General features: G+C 38.5%; 1 protein-coding gene across 1 annotated transcript in view; it reads left to right on the plus strand.

Annotated features, from left to right (window-relative positions):
• The window catches only part of Meikin (meiotic kinetochore factor), a 47,293-nt gene extending 23,909 nt beyond the window's left edge, over positions 1–23,384 (plus strand). The window contains exons 9-14 of the mRNA XM_059270562.1: positions 652–722; positions 5,944–6,099; positions 7,784–7,864; positions 10,037–10,156; positions 15,172–15,292; positions 23,218–23,384. Coding sequence (XP_059126545.1) covers positions 652–722; positions 5,944–6,099; positions 7,784–7,864; positions 10,037–10,156; positions 15,172–15,292; positions 23,218–23,249 — 581 coding nt within the window. The 3' untranslated portion in view covers positions 23,250–23,384. The remainder of the gene's footprint in view (positions 1–651; positions 723–5,943; positions 6,100–7,783; positions 7,865–10,036; positions 10,157–15,171; positions 15,293–23,217) is intronic.
• The last annotated feature ends 535 nt before the right edge of the window (positions 23,385–23,919 follow it).

The raw sequence follows: 23,919 nt of genomic DNA on the forward strand, positions 1-23,919 counted from the left end.
TCAGGAGACTGAGGCAGGAGAATGGCTTTTAAGCCTAGAAATTCAAGACCAGTCTGGGCAACATAAAAAAAAAAACCATTTCATTCATTAATAAATGACTGAATACTGATAGGAACGTCACAATAGAAAGGGAATGCTTAAATACAGGAGGAGTAGAAATAAAGAACTTTACTTACATATATACACCCCTACTAACTCAAAAGTAAACCATGTGTTCTACTTCTGTGAAACATGGAGCTCTGAGATAGTTTTGTTTTATGTGCTGGGTGGGGTATGGGTGTTTTGCCTGTGTAGTATATGTATGCACCATGTGTGTGTGCAGTGCCTGCAGTGGCCACTGGACCCCTGGAACTGGAGTTACAGAGGTTGTAAACCACCATGTGAGTGCTGGTGATCAAACCCGGGTCCTCGGCAGGACTAGCAGGTGCTCTTAACCACTGGGCCATCTCTAACCCTGTCTGACATAAATTTTTAAAGGATATTTTCTTCTATCTGAGGCAAGTTAGATTATTCAACATATATTAGGTTTTCTTCCTTTTACAGGGGTAAAGTCATTAAAACCAGGTGATTGGTTTGGTTTTGAGTTTGAATTCTCTGTCTTTTGTACTTAATGTCTGGTTAAATAGAATTAAACTATGTTTTCATTTGTAGAAAATGAAGCTTCTGAGGTTATATTTGCTGGGAAAACTGGCCCTCCAACCACCAAAAAAACAAAGAAAAAAGCAAGTATTGAAGCAGGATAACTATACAAATAGTTGCCCCAATAAAAGATGTGATTTTAATTAACACATGCAGAAATTATTTTCTGTGTATTTAAGGCAATAGCAAAACTCATTTTTGGAGCATAAGACTTACTCAATTTCTAGAAACCCTGTGCATGCCATACATAAATATATACTTTACATAAGTTTAATAAAAGAGTATTTAAGGCAATAGCAAAACTCATTTTTGGAACATAAGACTTGTTTGTAGAAACCCTATGCATGCCATACATAAATATATACTTTATATAAGTTTAATAAAAGAGAATTAAAATATATTTTAACATTTTTTTCTGATTTCCTTTCAATGACTAGGTACACATTATTCATTAAGTTACAAATAAAAAATTTACTCTATAACCAGAGCAGCATTTTATGCTGAGGACTATAGTCTTTGGGAATCTGAAGTGCTCTGGGGAAGGCTTTGGATTTTGAAAGCCTTTCATTAATTGTATCATTTCTTTATATCATTCCAGCCAGATAAGTAGTTTTTTTTTTTTTTTGGTTGTATGCTTGTTTGATGTATCTATTTTATAGCTGAGAAAACAGGCTTATATTTTCATCATTTTTTAGTGGCTTGTGGCAGGTCTTTCTTGCTGTAAATCCATTTTCTTCCTACTATATAGATTAGGGAATAAATTGGGAAAAGGCAAACACGTTATCAGGCAGATCTATCAATAAGAAATTAAAAATAGGTTTGGTGAGAGATTTTGTGTTTGGCTTTGATTAAGTTGTTTTGGAGAAGAGATGGAGAGATATGCATGAATTGAAAGTAATTTTTCCTCTAAATTTACAGATTAATATAGAGGAAGGAGTGAGAAGTATGGAGAAAGACTTCTTCTAATCTTTATATTGAGCAGCTGATTGCTAAAGATATTATTGGAGGGGCTGGAGAGATGATTCAGTTGATTAAATGCTTGGTATGGAAGTGCATGTAGCTAGTCTTTCTCTGTCCCACCAGTCAGCTCCCAAATTACTACATGGAGTCTTATTATTAATTCTGAAAGCTCATCCAATAGATTAGGCTTGTTTTTAGCTAGCTCTTTGGTAAGTAAGCAAAGAAAGTATACTAGAGGAAAATTATCTTTTATACAAATGGTGATTGGATAATTAAATTAACTTAAATTAACCCACTTCTATTAATCTGTGTGCTGCCCCAAGGCTCGTTTACCTCATCTATATACTGTCCATCCTGCAATCCTGCTTCCTTCATGTCTCTTCATGTCTTTGTTTTCTTCTTCCCAGGGTCTCCCTGCCCTAAAAATCCTGCCTAGCTATTGGCTTTTCAACTTTTTTTTTTGTTTTTTTTTTTTTGAGACAGGGTCTCTCTGTGTAGCTTTGTGCCTTTCCTGGAACTCACTTGGTAGCCCAGGCTGGCCTCGAACTCACAGAGATCCGCCTGGCTCTGCTTCCCAAGTGCTGGGATTAAAGGCGTGCGCCACCACCGCCCGGCTGGCTGTTCAACTTTTTATTAAACCAATCCAAGTGACACATCTTCACAGTATATAAAAAAATTATTCCACAACATTCCCTCTTTCTGTCTAAATCAAAAGGAAAGATTTTAACTCTTACAATATAAAACTATATACAATAAGAACAATTACCAAGTAAGAAATACATTTACAATGTCCAGTCCATTAGTATTTGGCAAATTTAGAGAAAATATTCCATTATCTATCCTCTCTTGATGAGTTCAAAGTTTTTTTTTTTTTTTTTACCTAATTTACTTTCTATCATGACTAAGAAAAACTGTAACTGTAACTATCTAGTCTTCAACTCCATCAGAGACCTGAGAAGGATATAATATTACTTGAGTAAACAGGAAGTGCAGAGCAAGCAACTTCCAAAACTATGAAATGACAGAGACATATGGCTGCCTGGACAGTCACTCCAGGGCTCCTCTGTAATGTTGGGGCATCCATCTTTAAAGTAAATTGGTGCTGCCAGGAGCAGACATGTTTCATTGTCATGGAAAGCCTTATGTTGTTAAAACATTTAAAATACCATATTCTGTAGATCTCTGAAGTATTTGAAGATCACCTATCTATCTAAAATATATTTCCTTATGATCTTGAAAACATACCTAACATGGCTATAAGTTTGATTGTTATAGACGACTAACTACTAACCTGTATTTCTTTAATATCCTAAATAACTTTCAAAAACTAAAATTTTACATTACACTTTTAAATGATCTGCATAGGTACAGTACCTTAAACAAGAGTAGAAATGTATGTACAGTATGCTCTAACAAAAATAACCTTCAATTTGTAGCAATATACAAAAATACCTTAAACAAGAGTAGAAACATATATACAGTATAACAAAAATAACCTTAAATTTGTATCAGTATACAAAATTCCATACCAATGTAAAATATTTGAGACTAGTGATTGTTCAAAAGTAGACTCAACAATCTACCCTTTTATCCCATCATTTTTATACTATATCCCGTTTTTTTCTCTTCAGAAAGAGATCCCTGAATTTAATTTCCTTTGTTCAGTTTTTTTTTCTGACCATGACCAATAACAATTTGTGATGACAAACATCCATAATTCCACTTAACAACCAAAAACAACCCACCCCAACTCTTGTGAATGTGGGTGTTGTGTTTTCTAGACTGCTTCTTGTTGTCTGGGGGCACTGGCATCTTTGGGGGACCGTAAGAAAATTGGGATAATGTTCAAGACAAGCTGTTGTCGAATCTCAGTATGATGGGGAAATATAGGGCTTATCTGAAGTCTGGCTAAAGTAGTCTGTGAAGCTGGATCATCTCAGCCAGCAGCCTTGAAGCTGTTCTGGGTGCAGAACTCTTGAGGAAACTGCAACAGAGGCGGTCTGAGAGGCTAGATTACCTGGGCCAGCTGTTTTCATTGATGTCTGATCCCCTTGCTCTGGAAAGGTAATATATATATCTACATTAACACATGTATTGACTATGTACATAAGCCAGCCAAAGATGATTTTTTGTTTTATGTTCAAGCAGGTAAAATGTATGCCACCTGTCTTGTAGTTTTTATGTTTATTTCTTTATTTCTATAGCTAGGATTTTCAGGGGTCTCCCCCAATCAAATCTGATCTCTATCAACCATGAATGAATCCACAGCCTTTTGTTTTCTGTGGAAACAAAAGCATAACCTCTTCCCTAATGTAACATATCTTTTGACTTCCATTTTGAAGTTAAGACATTTTTAAAATATATAGGTTGATGTAATTAGTAGTTTTTATGATCCAATGTCTCTTAGAAGCTATTGTTTGCTCATCAGCAATCAAAAAATTTAAAGACAATACAAGACATACAGGATCCAGACTTCCCTGTGAGTTTCCTACCTCTACATGACTTTTTTTATTTTTATTATTTATTATTTATTTATTTATTTATTTATTTATTTATTTATTTATTTATTTTTGGTTTTTCGAGACAGGGTTTCTCTGTGTAGTTTTGGTCTCTGTCCTGGATCTCGCTCTGTAGACCAGGCTGGCCTCAAACTCACAGAGATCTGCCTGCCTCTGTCTCCTGAGTGCTGGAATTAAAGGTATGCATTGCCACCACTTGGAATTTCTTAATAATTTTTAAACTAGAGTCTCCCTTTCTGCATTGAGTCTTGAAATTTTTGAGCCTTGGGTGGCATCCTGTTTGATGGTTACTGTTGTTACAGAGGTATATGGTGAAAGATTTTTCAGCTGAAAATTGCAAAGGGAAGAAGACTGTTCTAAGGAAAATAGAGCATGTGTGAAATAGTCATGAGAAGCTAGACATGTGTAGTATAGTTGCTTGTGTGAGGCAATTTTGTTGAGTCTGTGATTTGCCAGGTTACACAATTCTACCAGTGTTCGGTTACATTGAAAGTACAGAGGAGGTGGAAAGTGAGGGCTTGTCTGAGGTTGAAGATTTGTCCGGTGTCTGCTGGAAGGGGAAGGGATAAGCCTTATGTTATGAAATTAGTTACACTGATGGATAGTGACAGGTTAGATAACCCACACAGGAGACTAAAGAAGGCTAGTGGTGAAGAGAGAATGGCAGGATCAGTGAACTAGAGGTTCTAACGGGGGGGGGGGCACGCTGTTTCATGAAGGCACTTAAACAAGGACTAGGCGGGCATAGGAAGCTGTCTGAATTGATGACTGTAGATTCTCTCGAAGGTGACATGACTGAAATGGCATGAGGGAAACGGCAGCCTAGAACTGAAGGAACTGGGAGGACAGCTGTGGATGTCATCCACCTGGTTGGTGACACTCTCAGAGTGATGGCAAGACTGAAAGAAACATCTGTCTTCAGAGGAAAGAAGTCACTTTAGGCCGTTGTGTGCTTTGCTCTTGACTGTCCTCCCCTTTACTCATCGGCATGGGCTGTACCTTCCTTAGCTCCCACTTCCTTCCCCAACTCTGCCCAACTTCAAATCCTTAGAGATACACCACTACAGTCTAATTCTATGTGGATTCAGACCTCACTTCCCTACTTACATTTGCCATGCTTATATTTAAAGTACTATAATATTATAAATGCATTATGAAACCATGAGACAAGTCCGTAGCTGGAGTCACTGAACCATGTGTAATAGTCAGTACAGGCATTAGTTGACAAAACAACACACTTGTGATGGTCACCATGTCCTGATGTTAAAAGGATTTTCTTTTTGGAGGACGTGGTTACTTAAATACAGAGTATTGTATAATAAAGACAGTAATAAATATATTTAATATTTTCCCTAGTATAAATTTATGTGTTGTCCAACAGATCTCATAATTTGTTTTTGCAAAACATTATTTGGGCTTCTCCCTTTTACCCAAGTCATCACCCCTGCTAGCCAAGTGCTCTGCCACTACCCAATCCACATCTCCAACCCTGTAAAACACCATGTGAGCGTTGTTACCTTACATGTGGTAGAACTGAGTATTTCAACCTATTTTGTCTTTCACCAGATTTTTCATTTAAATATATGGAACATACTGGTTTTTAGGCATATGTCAGGCTTTGGGTTGTTACATTTTATAGTGCTGGAGATATATACCCCTAGCCTTAAGAACACATTCTTTTTCCCTAGAAAATCAATTATCTTCATGTTTAAACCTATTTTTTTCAACTTGAAGAAGTAATAGGACACCTGAGAAGGACAAGGAATGTTTTTTAATTTTTAATATAATATTGTGAATTATATTTGCTGTTGTGAATGTGTTTCAGCCTGAAAAGGAATCTGAAGACAGAGGTCCACAAGTTCAAACAAAGTTAAGCTCTGGTCATCTAGACAGCAAGGCTCCATTCTCCCGTCATAGCTTACCTCTTGAAATCGTTGCCATGAAGGATGCTCTTCTGCCTCAAACCCTGGAAACTGTGTTGGTAAGTCCTGGTATTTTGTTAACTCATAATTCTTAGAAAGACTATGAAATACACTGATTGGGAAGGTTTAGAAATGCACAATTTCTTAACAAATACAGAGAAAATAGAGCGCAGCTAAATTCTACAGCTGCATGCAAGCTAATGCTTTGTAAAGTGAACTGAATGTTAGCAGCTGTGTCATTGGGACATCCGGATCTCGGGTCTTAAGGGCTCCCATTCGGCCCAGCCTCGTAGGTGTGACAGTTACCTGAAGCCTCAATGGGGGTAGTGCTTCCAGGTCAAAGCTGGAACAGCTACCCACTACAACTGCCTGGATCCAATGGGGAGTTCTAAAGCAAAGAATATACATCACCCAAGTCTACATTGTGCTGTGTGCTTAGGACTTGGCTGGAGGCTGAGGTGACATGATGGCCTCAGCTTGACAGCTGATGCAGATACTAAAGATATTGCAGCTGGGTTATTGCTAAACACACCCCTTGCAGTGTACCAGCAGGTTCTTTGATCAAGGACAGAGACCCCTGAGGCTGCCTCAATGATGATAGAGCTAGCTCACTAGAAGACTCATTCTGTCTTCTCTCCAAAATCCATAGGTTCTCTCTGCATACACTCTTTGTAATCCTTGCTCACCAATCCTAAATGTAGACTAATCCTCATTGTTCAGATAAAGAAATTAAAAGTATATCATTAATAAGTTAGAGTTAACATATGCTGTACCAAGCAAATATACCCATAAGTTTTTTTAATAGCAATTTTCTTAATAATCCATTTTAGATTAGCTTATTCCAACTAGTTTAAGTAGATTAAATCAGAAGAAAAACAGAGTGAAAGAAAAGTAAAAGTGGAATAAACTAACACAGACTGAACTATGATTTTCAATTTCTCTCAGAGTTTAGGTTCCAGATCCAATCTTGGCATCTCGGAACAGTCACATACTCAGAAAGAGACACTTAGCAGAAAGGCATGGTGGGTTTATGGAGTCCAAGCTTTAGAAAGGCAGCTGATTGCTGGGAATAAAGCTACCCACCTCTGTCCTTCTGCCCATCTGTCACTCAGCTTCGCTTTTCTCCCTTTTCTTCTTTGCTGCCCATGGTTGTCTCGTTCAGCATCCCACTGTCTCTCCGTCTCTTTCCAGTCTCCCTGCTCCGTACTGTCCCTGCCCTTCTGCGCCTCTGCCTCTTCATCTGTTCAGTTTCTGTTGTTTCTTTCTCTCTCTTCTCCCTCCTCTCAGCCATCTTCTCTCTCTTCTCCTGGTCTCTTAGAGCATCCCTCTCTTCCTGCATCTTTACCTCTCCCATTTCCCCCTCGTTTCTACCCGACTTTCCACTCCCACTTTGTTAAAAAGGACAGTACTATTCCAGGAACTAAGCAAATACTGGAAATAATTTTAAGGTGGTTAAAAGAAGTAATCAAAGCGTATTGCTTACTACTCTAGCTTTTCTTCCTAAATTAATAATTTCAACCTCAGCAATCTCATATTGTTGTTACATCAGATACAGTTCTAGTCAGAGTTGTCTGACCTAGTTCCGTCCAGAAAATTCTTCAGTTTCCTATCAGGTGATTTAAATTTTAACTAACAGAATAAGGATTTTATTATTATTACACATGGTCTAGTCTACTAACTTTGAATTACTATTTTAAAAATATTTTCTTTCTAATAATTAATCTATTTTCTAAATATTTATAGAAAAAAAGTTCTACTCCTCCTGATAAGCAAAGCAAAGCCCTGTTAACAAGTACACCATCTTCAGACACAGCTGACTTTGTGGTAAGTGCCAGCCTGTGGCCCTTGAGGTATCTGCTTCCTGACTTCTCCTCCCCCATTCATCTGTTTGTATCATACCAAGGGCATTTGCCCATAAGGAGCAACACCTGTACTTTTCTGCTACATAAACACACTTTCACTGGAAATACTTTATATGTAAGGGAGAATACTGCAACACCAACCAGTGTTTGTTTGGGAGTTTTGTTTAAAGATTTTATTTTTAATTATGTGTATGTGTCTGTGTGTGGGTATGTTTAAAAATAAAAAAGATTTTATTTTTAATTATATGTATGTGGGCATCTGAGTGTAAGTGCCCACAGAGGCCAAAAGAAGGCATCAGATCCCCTGGAGCTGGAGTTACAGGTGGTTGTGAACTTCCTGACATGGGTGCTGGGAACTAAACTCAGGTCCTCTGCAAGAGCAGTACACATTCTTAATGACTGAACCATCTCTAGCCTCAAACTTTCTCCCCCTACCCCTTCCTTCTCTTCCTCTCCTGCCCTGGCTGGCCTAGAATGCCCTTTGTAGACCAGGCTGCCCTTGAATGCATAGAGATCAGCCCAACTCTGCCTTTGTAGTGCTGGGATCAAAGTCATGTGCTATCATGACCAGCCTTTCTTGTCTGTGTAACATAAAATTTAGAGTTTTAATTGTGTTTAGCTGTGCATTGAACATTTCTGTATAGCCATCATCTCCATCTAGTTCTAAACTTCTTTTTCATCTTGTGAAACTAAAACTCCATACCTGTTAAACAGTAACTCCCTATTGAACCCTCCCCAGCCCCCAGCAATCACCTTTCTACTTTCTCTCTGTGAATCTGATGACATGAGGTACCTCGTGTAGTTAAAATCACACATTAGTTACTCTTTGTTTTTTTGAGGCAGGGTCTGACTTATCCTGGGATCAGTTGACCCTCCTGCCCCAGCCTCCCCAAATAGCTGGGATTATGGGTATATTTCACCATGCCCACTGGTATTCCTCCTTTTATGACTAATATAATTCACAAATATTATGCCTTCAAGTTCACATATGTGATAGCATGTGTCAGAAATTACTTCCAAGGACTGGAGAGATGGTTCAGTGACTGAGATCACTGGCTGTTCTTCCACAAGCCTGGGGTTTGATTCCCAACACCCACATGTGGCTCACAACCCTCTCTAACTCCAGTTCCAGGGAATTCAACACCCTCTTCTGGCCTCCATGGGTACTATATACACATGGGGCACAGACTTAAGTAGCCAAAGCACTCACATACATAAAACAAAATAATTTAGAACACATAATGTGGGGCATCTCAGTAGGTAGGGTGCTTTCTGACAGCCTGAGTGCTATCCTCAAGACTCATACGGCCAAAGGGGAAAACCAACTCCTGAAAGAGTTCTCCGATTTTCACATGAGTGCAGAGGCGTGTGCACACACAACACAATACAACACACACACACAGAGACAATTATTTACATTTTAGATATGAAAACATTGTTATAAGATCCCATTTTATTTACGTGCCTGTCAGTCGGTGGACGTTTTGGTCATTTCTGCTTTGGTTGGTATGAGCACTGGTGCTAAAAGCGTATGTACAAGTATAAGATCCTTATTTTCAGTTCCTCTGAGTTTATATCCAGACATAGAATTTTTAGGTCATATGGTAGGGCCACTTGAAGTTTCCTAGAAAGTCTTTTCAGCCGGGCGGTGGTGGCGCACGCCTTTAATCCCAGCACTTGGGAGGCAGAGGCAGGCGGATCTCTGTGAGTTCGAGGCCTGCCTGGTCTACAAAGCGAGTTCCAGGAAAGGCGCAAAGCTACACAGAGAAACCCTGTCTCGAAAAACCAAAAAAAAAAAAAAAGAAAAAGAAAGTCTTTTCATAGGCTTGCCTCATTTCACCATCATCTCACTAGCAATACACGAGGTCCTGGTCCCTGCACATCCTCACCAGTATTTGTGATTTTGTATTCTATTTGGCTTTGATCAGAAGGTTATTTATACATTGATTATCCACAGTTAAGTGTGTTTTGAAGAATTATTTCCAAATGTAATTAATTACATTTATTCAAATGAAGTTGCTTGCACATCAGATACACAAGAAAATGCTTCAGTTAGGTAGTGTTTTCAATATTAGTTTAATTACCTAAAGCTAATTGTTTTGGAAACTTTAAAAGGAGTTATATTGTTATATAGATTGATTTGTCTCCAGTGCAAAATGTATCTTTTGAAGAACTATTTCCAAATGTCAGCAATTATGTTAACTCAAGTGAAATTGTTCCTGTGTCAAGTTTTCAAGAAAGTTCTTCAAATGAGGTAACATTTTCAAATTTTTCTTCAACTGCTAAAAAAAAGTTATTATAAAGTTTCTTGAGACTAACATCCTTTGTGTGTATAAAGAAGACCCTATTGTTAGATATATGAAGTGCAAATACTGTCTCCACTTTGATCAGTTGCCTATTTACTCTGTGCATAGGATCTTTTGAAGCACGACATTTAGAATTTTTCATTATTTAAGTTGTCTAATTTTTTTTTGTGGCCTATATCTTTGGTAATCAAATGTCAGGAAGCTTCTGCCAATGTTTTCTTTTCTTTTTTTCTTTTTTTTTTTTTTTTGGTTTTTCGAGACAGGGTTTCTCTGTGTAGTTTTGGTGCCTTTCCTGGATCTCACTCTGTAGACCAGGCTGGCCTTGAACTCACAGAGATCCGCCTGCCTCTGCCTCCTGAGTGCTGGGATTAAAGGCGTGCACCACCATTGCCCAGCCTGCCAATGTTTTCTTTAAAGAGGTGTAGGTCTCACAGTTAGGTGTAAAATCTATTTTGACTTAGTTGTTGTGTGTGCATCTAACTTCACTTTCACCTGTAGGTACCCAGTTTTAACAGTGCCATGTCCTAATTTTATTAGCTGAGAATTATACAAGGGAAAGTTAAGTATAGTAATTATAGATTATAAACAGTTTCTTTTGTTTTCTTTCACTTTTTATGACTAGGACTTATTATGTAGTTCAGGCTAGACTCAGATTCAGTCTTAACCTCAAGCTCTTATTGTAACTTCCCAAATGCTTGGATTACAGGCATGAGGCATCATGCCCAAGCAAGACAAAAACATTTTACTCCAAGAACTCAGTGGGTCTCTTATTGTTTTTCATAAATTTCTTGTACACACACACACACACACACACACACACACACACACACACACACTAGTATAATCCAAAATGGGACAGGGTAGGATGACTTATTGACACATAAATGGGAAGGCAATGACTGAATTCAGAAATTGAGTAGCACTTGTTAGAAATTCCTATTGAAACTTCTAGATGCTTCTATGATTGTTTTTATTTATTAATTATTTGGATATGTATGTGTGTTCTCACATCATGTGGGCACAAGTGTGCAGGTGTGTGTGTAGTTTTGAGGTTGACATTAATTGCCTTCTCCAGTCCCTTCCCACCTTATGGTGGGTCATGGTCTCTTTCTGAACCCAGAACTCCCAGTTTTAGAGCGTCTGGCTAGCCAGATTCCTCAGGGATTCTCTGTTTCTTGCCTTTCTGGTTCTGGGATGACATCAGGCCATCATTCTTGCCTGACATTTCCACAAGTGCTAGGGATCCACACTCCAGTCCTCACACTTGTTTTTAACCCTGGCTTGTCTTTACTGCCCCCGCCCCACCCCCAGGCTTCTGTTACAAACAGGCTTTCACCACCTTGTCATAGCCCAAGTAGAAGGAGAAAGGCTTATTTTTTGGTTTTTCAAGACAGGGTTTCTCTGTGTAGCTTTGGAGCCTGTCCTGGAACTTGCTCTGTAGACCAGGCTGGCCTTGAACTCAGAGATTCACCTGCCTCTGCCTCCCAAGTGCTGGGATTAAAGGCATGCGCCACCTCTGCCCAGCAAGTAAGACTTATTTTTTATGTGTACGTGTATTTCAGTATTGGCTAAGGACTCCTGTTAGCTTTGCCTGAGTCGCTTGTCTGCCCTTGTCCATCTGTTATTGCCAGGGAAACAGAAAACTATAATTGTCTAAGCCTGGGTTTCCTGTCCAGTCCTGTGGTCATAGAACAAGGTTTGCAAGCAGAAGGCTGGTGCAAAACTTGCTGAGCTAACAGAACAAGTTGCTGTTCTCCATTACAGCTCTTTTTCACAGTATTTGCTATTGAACAGAGAAACTGAGATCACCCCCCAATTTTTTTTTTGTTTTTTTTTTTTTGTTTTTTTTGAGACAGGGTTTCTCTGTGTAGCTTTGCGCCTTTTCCTGGATCTTGCTCTATAGACCAGGCTGGCCTCGAACTCACAAAGATCCACCTGCCTCTGCCTCCCGAGTGCTGGGATTAAAGGTGTGCGCCACCACCGCCTGGCCCAAAATTTTAATCCCTGGGCCCAAAATTTTAATCCCTTTCCAGATAACCTATTTTTCCAGCCTGTCATTTGTAAGCAGAATTTTTTAATCCCAGCACTTGAAAGGAAGAAGTAGAGGATCTCAAGGCCAGGCTGGACTATACAGGGAAACCCTGCTTCAGAAAAGGAAGCCCTCTTTTTGAGGACATCTTGGAGTATAATGCTTTTTTATTTTAAATGTAGAGTGGGGAACTTTAGGAATATATTGAGTCAATTATCTTTATCTTACAGACTGCTCTTTTTTTTTCAGACTGCTCTTTTAGCTCAAATATTTTGTGTTATATCTCTGAATATTGTTTAATTTATTCTTTGGTAATATAAATTTTTAACATCTTAGGAGTTTTTTTTATTGATTTATCTTTTTTTCTCTTTGTTTATATTCATTGATCTTTCCCACTATATTTTAGGAGTGCTTCCCTATTATTTCCTCCAAAAAACTAGAAATAAAAACCATTTTGTAGCAGATTCTGATAGTAGCTATGTACACTGAAGTTGCCTAGCACTCATTCTGGAAATCAAGTCTTAGGAAAGGTTTCATCTGTAGAACAGTTTTTGGTTCTGGCAAAGAGCAGTGACTGTCTGTTAGCATGGATGTTGGTCCTGTCAGGTCGATTTCAGACCATTAAGTAGATGGTTCAAATACAGTCCTTTTCTGTGTCTGCCCTAGAGACAGATGCTGAGTAGAATGGAACATGAACAACTTTTTTCTTTAGAGATTCTCTTTCTTAAGGAGGAAAGTAAAGTGTTTGGTCTCATAAATATTTCTATCAGTGGAAATTCTGCCCTGTTCAGAGCATATAACAAACTGTGATCACTTCTCCCACTGTTTTTTTTTTTCCTGGACTATTAACTTGTTGGAGTGGCTGTGACAAATATTACAAAGCAGGAGGTTTCTTAAAACAAGAGACAATATTCTACCCCGGTCTGCAGTCAGGATGTTAGCAGAGTGTGGCTCCTCCGAAGCCACCGCAGGTGACTCTCTCTTCCGTCAGGTTACATGCTGGCATTGGTGACTGATGACTGGGACGGCGTAAGTCTGGTCTGTCAGTTCTCATATAGCTCCCTTCCCTCTTTGTGTATCTCTGCACCTCCACACATTTTCCCTGTGTCTCAGCGTCCACGTGTCCTCTTCTTGTAAGGACACAGGTTATATTGAACTAAGGCCTGTTCTAACTTGATGAAATCTGTAATGACCACATTACCAAGTAAAGTCACCTTCACTTTCCATGACAGGACAGGTTTTAATTCTGTCTTCATAACTGAGGATTCCCCTAATCTAATTAGAGAACTGGAGGTACAAACAATTTCTTGTAGTGTATCTTCAACATTACCTCTCAGAGTTCTAACTTCCCGGGTTGTTTTGTGGAACCATGTTGATTGTGTTTGTTTGTTTCAGAAGCTGAAAAAAATCTTGTCTTTGGATCCTGTGTTGTGAAATTTCTTGTCACAACTCACTCTTTTTCTATGTACTGTGTTGGAATTTGTGTGTGCATATATGTATATGTATGGATCTGTGTATATGTGTAAAGATACCATGGCCCACATGTGGAGGTCTGAAGATAGCTTAGGTATTGGTCTTCCCCTTCACCTTGTTTGAGAATCCTCTGAAGTTATTTGTAGCAGAGACAATAGAGTCCCCAGAAGTTCGTGGACCAGCTGTCCTGTCATGTATAGCATTAAACAGCAAGCACACCTCCTCCTTTCTCTCTCCACTGTCCCCTACTCTCCACATGAACCTATGCACACAGGTATACGTTCTCTGTATGCTAATGACATAGATGCACTCATAGTTGATATGTGGATGTGGGAATGTCATTAAACAATCTCAATTGTCAGTAGTGATTGGCAGCTGTGAAATCATTGCTGGATGATATGGCTGACTTTTCAGGCTAACAACATTAGATTTTTGGACAGCTAAGATCAGAATCTTTTAGTCTCTTGTCTGGAGGACAAAGGTTCCTTGAGCTTGGAATCTCAGTGTTTTCTGATTTATGTTCACTTCATTCAGCTGTTTTCAGCATAGAACCTCTACCCTGAATGGTCAGAAATCTTCCAAGGAGGAATTGGTCTGCTAGCCCCTTTCCTTAGAAAAATTCTCTGTCCTGTGTTTGAGATGGGAGGAGGCTGTTGAAAGAAGTAAGACAGCAGATCTGGGTATAAAATTGCATTCATACAAAAGATTATATGCATGGTTTAAATAAGAAGTAAATAACACTTTTGTTCCCTTCATTTAGATGACAAAACAGGACATTATAAATACCTGTTCCAAAGTATTTCAGGTCATGATTCAATTCATCCTCTCAATAAGTCCTGTTTTCCGGGTGCTTGTTTCATTCTATGGTGGTTTGAATGGAAATGGCCCCCATGGGCTCATATGTTTGAATACAGGTCCTTCCTGTTTGGGAAGACTTAGGAGGTGTGTGGTTTTGTTGGAGGTGTGTCGCTGGGCACAAGCTTTAAGGTTTTTTTTTTCCCTTTTCTTTTTATTAAGAGATTTTCTATTTGTTTTACATATCAACCATGGATTCCATGGATTCCCCTGTCTGAGCTTTAGGTTTTGAAAGGCATGTATCATGCCCATTGCTTTCTCTGCCAACTGCTTATGGTTTGAGATGTGTGCCCCCAGCTACTCCTGTTGCCATAAGCCAAATTAAAACCTTTCTTTTTATAAGTTGCTTTGGTCGTTGTGTTTTCTCACAATAGGAAAATAACTAAAATACTTCATCACCTCTTTTTAGTTTTCAAAACTAACACCATTATTAAACTATCCCCTGGACATGGTGCATATCTTTGTTTGTTTGAATGTTCCTTATTGTTTTCCAATATGGTTCTATCAATCTAACCAAGAATACTGAGACTACTTTTATTTTCAAGAAGACTGCATTAAATGTAGTGCCTGGAGGAATTATGCAATAACTACTCTTTTCCTTTTCAGTTTCCTTCATACGCAGCAGAGCTCTGTTGTATTATTAAGGCATCACCAGGAACTAGACAGATTAGAAGTAAAGATGCCACTGTAAACAAAAACTATTCTCCTCCTAAAGATGTTCCTCCAGGTATGAGCTCAGCATAGTTTTCATATTATATGGAATGTGGTTTTTAACAATAAATACTTTGTATACACAGTAAATTCATTTATAACTTGTATTCTCAAGTTTTTGCGTAAAATTGAAAAGAGAAAATTACAAAAGCCTGAACAGATGTCATAAACTTGAGTAATAACTTTTTGAGATGCATATTTCATCTTTAGAAAACTTAGCTTATGACATTGACTTAAATGTATTTACCTAGGATGCTTCTTCTTCAACAATTTGAAATTTCTACTGTTTGAGTTTTACTTTAGTTGCATTCTTTTTTAAGCTGGAGAATTTTTTTTATTCACCTGTTATTGGTTGTGTACTTCTGTGCAAGGCACTGTGCTAAGAATCTTAACATCTCAATTCCTCACCATTATTATAGTAGATAGAATTGGGTACTGTTACTCCACTTTTACACATTTAAAAAGTAGGAGTGGTTTTTTGTTTGTTTGTTTGTTGTTTTGGTTTTTCAAGGCAGGGTTTCTCTGTGTAATACCCCTAGCTGTCCTCACTATGTAGACCAGGCTGGCCTTGAACTCACAGTGCCTGCTCTGCTTCACGAGTGCTGGGATTAAAGGTGTGCACCACCATACTAAGAGTAGGCGATTTTAAATGGTAGATATTACCAAGTGGCTAAGGCAAATTCAATCATTCAAGGATTCTAAAATCAAAATAAGTATTTTTTTTCTAATTCTATAGTAGAGCTGAGGAACCTCTCATGAGTGAGTGGTCAATGAAACAACTGATATTTAGTATATTATGTATATACCCATGCAAGCTGTTCACTCTTGACTTTTGTCCTCCCTTTTCCCAGTGTCTTCTCTGAGCACTCTACAAGTTCATAAAATTTCTCTTTTTAAATACCTTCCTGATTGCCTAAGTCAGTACTACTCATTTTATACCTAATGATTATATTACTGAGGATTGCTCAGAGTAACAGAACAAGTATCAATAGATATCTGTCTCCTCATACATACCCTCAAACACTCACACACTGTTTAGTACTTCTGGGAGAGGTTCTTTTTAGAGAGTGTGGTGAAATAGAGATAAAGAACCTTTCCCAGTGTCTCTTGTGCTCAAATATATAAATATATTGGTGATAGATAGATAGATAGATAGATAGATAGATAGATAGATAGATAGATAGATAGGGTATTTTTATATGAGAAGAGACTGAATACAAGAATTAGTCACATGATTATGGAAGTTCCGAAGTTCTGTGACATGCCATCCACCTCCTGGAGAACCAGAGATGCCAGTCGCATAGTTAAGTCAAAATGCAAAGGTTTGAGAACAAGAGGTGCCAGTGGTGTGACTCTCAGCCAGGAAGAACAAGGAGCAGTAGCCATGAATGCTCAGAGCTATCGTGTCCTGAAATTTCTTCTGCTGAACCAATGAGTCTGTTAGTTTTTAATTCAACCTCACTCAGGTTTCCAGGACATAGGCAAAAGATAGCCAGATTTTTTTTGTCAGAATGTAACACAAATGGCCTGTAACCCAGTTCCAGATAGAGCTGGTTCCCTTCTGAGCCTGTATGAGTTGGACTGTCGCTGTCTGCATTTCTTTTCACATTCTCTGGAGTTTTCTAAACACCCACTAGAATGGCCAATTAATCTCTGCTTACATATTCTTTAACCCACAGCTCCAGATTCCTCTACATTCCTCCCACAAAACAGTTCCAAATGCCCAAGAACTGCATGGTCACATTTATCACAGCAGTGACCTCACCTCTGGTACCCACTGTTCTATATGAGTCACTTTTCTAGCTGTGACCAAATACCTGACATGAAACAACGTAGAGGGGAGGAGTTTATTCTGGCTCAGTGTTTAAGAAGTGCAGTCAATCACAGTCCAGAAAGCATGGTGGCAAGGGCACGGGACAGCTGGTCACATTGTGTTTGATGTGAGGTAGCAGAGAGTGGACAGGATGTAAGCCTGAGCTATAAAACCTCAAGGCCAGCCCCCAACTACCCAGTTCCTCCATGAAGTTTCCATTTCCTATAAGTTTTACAACTTTTCAAAATAGTACCACCAGCTGGGGAGCAAGCATTGAAATACAGGAACCCATGAGGGACATCCAAACCATAGCACCATGACACCACTATCACTGTGTAAAGTAGTCCATAAATTCATGTGTAGCAGCTTTCACACAAGTGTTATATGTAAAAAAGGCATATCCATCCACATCTGTAGTGTTCCCCCTGTAAGGAGAAAACATTGCCTTGTGCATGATAAAAGTTGTAATCAACCTGCTGCCACATTGCTGACTGAGCACTTCAAGCTGTACTACTATACCAGGTCCAGCTAGGTCTGTGTTGATGAGCCTGTGCTCCCTGCTACCTCATTACTTTATGTACAAGGACAGAGAGGATACTAATGAGTTTCCTTCCTTTCTCCAACCTTGTTCTGATAGAGGTTGCTAGGGAAAGAGTATGACTGGTCCACAGCATTGATTATCCTATCCACTTAATTATTAAAACTTCTGCTCTGCTGAGGTCACCCTTTGGTGCATATGTGTATGTCATACAAATAGTTTCATGGTTTTTGCCCATTTAGAGAATTTTATATAATGCCTCTTCTCATATTTCCTTTTCATCTATTTTTCTAATTATATTCTTCCAAGTCTCAACCATCCATCCAAATCATTGGTTACCACCTATGAATTGGTATACATTCAACATTTGATCATTCCTCCTTCCAGCAAAGCAAACAACCAGGTACACCACTCAAAGTCCTGCCCCTGGGGAAGAAAATTTCTCTTACTGTTTTTTTTGTCTCCTGAGGTATATCAGAGGGGCTGATCAATCTGTAGACCAGATCTGATCTTTCTTTTTCCTGGCCAGCCAACTGTAGAGCACTCCCCATGACCTCTTAAGTGTAGACTGGATGAGAGAAGATAAAGTAGTTCAAGTAGGAGCTGTGGCACTTGGATCAGTTCTTCATGTGACCTACTTGTGCCTTTAGTGCATGCTTAAGTGTAGTCATATATATATATATATATATATATATATATATATATATATATACACACACATATATACATACACACACACACACACACACACACACACACACACACACACACACACACACACATATATATCAGTTTCATTGGGCAATGAAGACCTGGTCTTCACCACGGTAGCTCAGTAACAGAGTGGCCCAGTGTTAAGGCCCATTCACAAGCGAAATGCTGTTCTTCCATGTTTAAGTATTTATCCACTGTGTGGTAGTTGAACTTGGCTTTGAAATTCTAAGGGCCATACTGTTCAACTCCAAGGTCCTACCAAAAGATCCAGACAGCATCTCTGTCTGCCAGGGACACTTAAAGCACCACTGGATTTACTGGACCATGTAAGTGTAAGTGTTCGAGCATCTTGCAACATAGTTTGGATCTGTTGTGGAGCCTCTTGTTCTGAGCCTCGTGTTGAATCTAGTAATTCTTTTAGGTCATTTGGTAAATGGGCTAGAGTAGCACCCACAAATCAGATACATGTTGACAGCAAAATCCATAAGGGCCCATGAAGGAGTGTGCCTTTTCCAGTTCTAGGAGGGCCCTTATTTTAGGAGTTACCATTCACAGTACAGGACCCCTAGGAGTCTTGAGATAGAAAACCCTTAGCAACCCAACAGTTCCACTTCTAGGAATATGCTTGTGTAATAATGATTTCTATGGCCAGGCAGTGGTGGTGCATGCCTTTAATCCCAGCACTCGGAAGGCAGAGGCAGGCCAATTTCTGTGAGTTCAAGGCCAGCCTGGTCTACAGAGCTAGTCCAGGACAGGCTCCAAAACTACACAGAAAAACCCTGTCTCAAAAAACCAAAATAATAATAATAATAACAATAATAATAATAATAATAATAATAATAATAATAATAATAATAATGTCTATGTATGTTCATCAAAAGATAGAGACTAGAGCCAAGTATAGTGGTGCACATATTTAACTCTAGCACTTTAAAGAGGCAGGTAGATGGATCTCTGGGCATTTGAGGCCAACCTGCTCTATGTAGCAGTTTCAGGACAGCTAGGGTAACATGACCTGTCTAAAAAATCCAGAATATATACTAGAATATTCACTGGTCATGATAGTTCCAAACCAGAATCTAGCCAGATGCACATGAATTAAAATAGGTAAGTAAACTGTAGTATATTCATTCAAGTGCTACATAGTAATAATCAAATAATATATAGTTAGACAAAACTGTTGTGTTGGGTTATATTAATAAACTTCACATAAGGTATTAGATACTCTTAAGAAATGTATTTAATATTATTTATAAGTGCGTGGCATAAACCAGGTAAACTAAACTCTAAAGGTATTGGGAATGAATGCCCTCACTGGAGTGAAGGTATTAACAGGTAATTCTACGTGCTAGTTACACTAGTGTGTTACATTTGTGGAAAACCCTCAAGCTGTACATAAGTGTACTTTTTGTGTATATGTATGTTAATAAAAACTTTATTAATAAAAATAGGAAAAATATTAATCCTTTATATGTCTGTCATATTAGTTTATGACATCAGATGTTGTCAAAATTTGGGGATTAAGTAACAAATCCAAACCAAAATGAGCCTGGGAGAATCAATTGTTCATAGCTGGCAATTTAATTTAGAGAGTCCTTAATGAATGTTGAGCTGATGCTGTCATCTCCTGGCTTATTTCTAGGCTCTTACCCTAACTAAGAGCAGCCTCCTCACCTAAGTGATTGTCCTTTGACCTCTGGCTGCTTGTGTCTGCCTTTAGTTTATTAAAAATAGCAAAGCATCAAGCTAACTTGTGATCCTGTTATTTAAAATATATTCAACAGCCTATTCTTAGCATTGGCATTTAAAGTTTTAGCTAGTTTGGCAGTAATCTAATCAGGGCTACAGTATAAAGTTCATTTTGATAGTTTGGGCCCTGTTAAGTATGACTGAAAAGCAACTAGTACTATATTGATTAAAGAAAAAATTTGGTTCAAGAAAACAACAACAACAACAAAAATAATATGTTAGGAACACAGAGTGCTAAGTAGGCTCTGAAAATGGTGACCACGAGGTAGAAGGGGCCTTAGGAAATGTCTAGGTCAACACTTCTCAGTTTGGTCTTCTAACTACCAGGACAGCTGAAAACCTGGTAAGTTACAGGTGCTTGAGAAGAGGCAGAGGAATCTGAACCGTGTTAAACTTTCTAGGTGATTACAGTAAACACTAAAATTCGAGAGCCATGTCATTTTCTATCTTTTTCATTCTACAAATGACAAAATTACTTTACCAGATTGATAAGTGATTTTTGTCCTAGTTTACACAGATAATTACTGGCCAAATCAGAACCAGATCTCTGAACTATATGAACCTAAAAGAGGACACTTTCAGTCTTTACTCATATAACCATATAATCACAGACAATGGTACTACCCTTCTCTTTCTTTCTTGGGGAGAAGCTTGAGATTTTAGATAATGATATCAGGTAGAAATAGCACACAGACACACAACAGATGAGGTGGAAATAATTCTTTGTAAGTATCAGAGAGATGGTAATAGAAGTCATTGGATAATGGTACATTCCTATATTCAAATTCTGACACATGAACAAATTCCTTAGAAGCCTATGGATTTTAGTATGCTCTCTGTAAAACTGGTTAAATATTTGTTACCTCAAGGAATTGTGAGGCTTACAGGTAAGCTATGTAAAGTATCTGGAATATGATAATCACTCATTATGAGGCCTGAGAATATAGCTCAGTGTAGAACACTTGCCTAGAATATGTGAGACCCTGGGTTCAATTCCCAGAACTACAAAAAGAAATCATCCAGTGTGCAGTGATGATTTGCCTTTAGATGTTTGATTAGTTGTTCAAGTTTAGCTGAAATCTCTCATTTAAAAACCTTTCCTTGGTTTTGATTAAATTGCAAAAAGTCTAAAATATATGTGCAGTTGGCTGTATTTGATGGTAAATTTCATTATGCTATCATGTGAAGAAGTTATCCAGTAAGTGTATATAGTCGCAGACAGACATATTTACTGCTTTAACTACAGGGGTGAAGTCAGTACTTTAGAGGAAAAGAAATCAACATATTTTGACAACGTGAAGAATTCTCAAGCCTGTTATCTGTAAATATGGAGGTTCTGTAGTTGACTGAGTCATTTGGGAAATGCTTTTGGAATCTGAATGTCATGCTATAGATTGTTAGTTGCTGAAGTTTATATAGTTACCTCCTTTGGTCAGTTAATATGATAGAAGATATTAGATAGCTAAAACAACTCTGAGGGAGGCATATGTATGTGCTTTAATAGAAATGTATATATGATTCTATTAGGGTACACAGGGCAGGTGGAATTCCTCTGGTGGATGATCTAAGGCCCATGGAGAATCTTGGGTATAGGCCCTCTAGAAAGAAGTATTAGTGTAAATGTAAGCATAGAGACCTAATGTTCTGTCAAAGAACTGAAATTAGTTATACTTGCCACCCTTGGAGACTGGACTTTCAAAAAATGTTAACTTGTTTTGGGAGGTATGGTGGAGAACCTCTGAAGTCATGCTCACCTTTTATTTTATTCTAGTCAAAGTTACCTTTTACTTGATCATTCTGTCAAGAAGGTTTGGATTTGGAAAGAAGTGTGCTAAAAGTAAAAAGGCTGGGTGTGACCTTTGTCAAAGTCCGTATGAACAGAGTTGGGAAAATAAAGACCTGAACTAGCGTATCTCAAAGTATGCTACTCAGACCACCTAGATGTTTATTAATAATAAGAATTCTCAGGTTATTACCTCTGAAGTCTGACTCAGGAATTCTGAGAACCAGTCTAAACAGTTAACTTAGTAACTAACCAGTTACTTGTGTGAGTAGTAAGAAAGGATGATTGGAAGATAATGCCCAGATCTCTAGAAATTTCAAGTTCCAGAAGTGAGGCGTGATAGTTTATGACTAGGAAAATAAAGGTCATATCCCTGAAGGTGCATATGAAGTCTGCAAAGGTGAAGTGAATGTGAGGCTGGGAAATTACCTAGAAGCTGGTGGTGGTGGGGTGGGGTGGTGGTTGGGTGTAATTACAGAGAAGTCTTCAGTCTTTAGTGAGTAGATGCAATTCTAAGGTTAGTACGTCCAACACAAGGAGCAGTGGGATGTAGTAAAGTTGGCTTCCCCAACTAATGATTTGTGAACCACTTGGAGATTATGTTAAGATAGAGCTTTTGCTACAGCACCCTTAGAATGTACCAAAGGACCCTCGTTTCTAACAGTAAGACTACTGTTAGATGCTGCTGCTATTACGGATCCCCAGATGGGACTCCATTTTGAGTAGCAAACTAACTTAACTGTACATCACTTTCCTGGTTGTCTGATATTTAGGTCCCTTACTCGGAGATTCTAATTGTCATGGAGGCAGGACTGTGATAGATAGTAAGGTTTTCTGAGGTGCAACAAAATTACCAAACCACCTGGTATAATAGGATAGGGGGTGAGATATATCAAAATGAAAATGTGACAATGGGAACTTGGTTAAGATGTAGTCTCCCTTCTGGATCTCCTGGTGTAAGCCCTGAGAGGAAAGCCCCAATAGTGCCGTATTTGGTAAGAAAGTGGGTTCAAGTGCAGCCAGGAGAAGGCGAATGCAAAGGAATAGTAACGGAGAGAATGTGAGGTGCTGTCTGAGCTGGACCTGAGCAGGGAACAAGGACACAAAGCGCAGGGACAGAGTTCCTCCAGGCTACAAGGTGAGACTGAGATCCGCAGAGACCATTGTCCGTCTTTGTCAGGCTCTCCTCTAGAATGTTACCGAGCAAGTCTCTGTGTCTCCAGAAAGAACTTTCAGGAAGGGGTGGGTGTGATGCAGCAGTGAATACTCTCACCCTTGGGAATTTGTTTATAGTAACTGCTGGACATTGCTTCTGTACAAAATAATGTGTTACATTTTCTCTAGATATTATAATGAAGACGAATGGCAGAACATAACAGCCGTGGGTGAATTTTCACTGCATTGAAGATGTGAGTGTAAAGTAAAAAGTCCATATAAACAGAATGTCTGCCTGAAATGATACAAAATGAAAAGTTCTCTTATTATTTGTGATAAACTGTGTGGAAATCTCATTAATGTTCTTGTCATTTTCTTCAGTCGGTTAAGAAAAGAGACATTCTCTCATATGCTTCATATACATGTATTTGTACTTTAAAATATGGACTAATAACCAACTAGGTGTTATTAGAAGACCTTGTGGCCTGGAGAGGTGGCCCAGTAGTTAAGAGCACTGACCACTCTTCCAGAGGTCCTGAGTTCAATTCCCAGCAACCACATAGTGGCTCACAGCCATCTGTAATAGGATCTGATGCCCTCTTCTGTCAGGCAGGTATACATGCAGAGCACTCATACATAAAATATAAATACATTTTTTAATTAAAAAAGAAGACCATGCACTAAAATATAGGTAGTTTTCTGCTTATAATGAGTTCTCATGAGGGCACTGTATAATTTCCTTTGTTTTTGTCCCCAGATCTGTCCTTTGTATGGATCAAAAGTAGTAAAGTTGTTGAAGTGCTAAAAATGAAAATGATTATATTACAAGCTATTTTTAACAGAACTTAATTGAAACCACATGAGTGAGAGACCTAATTCCATGTCTGACTA

This window comes from Peromyscus eremicus, chromosome 8a (genome assembly GCF_949786415.1).
Source record: "Peromyscus eremicus chromosome 8a, PerEre_H2_v1, whole genome shotgun sequence".
NCBI lineage: Eukaryota > Metazoa > Chordata > Mammalia > Rodentia > Cricetidae > Peromyscus > Peromyscus eremicus.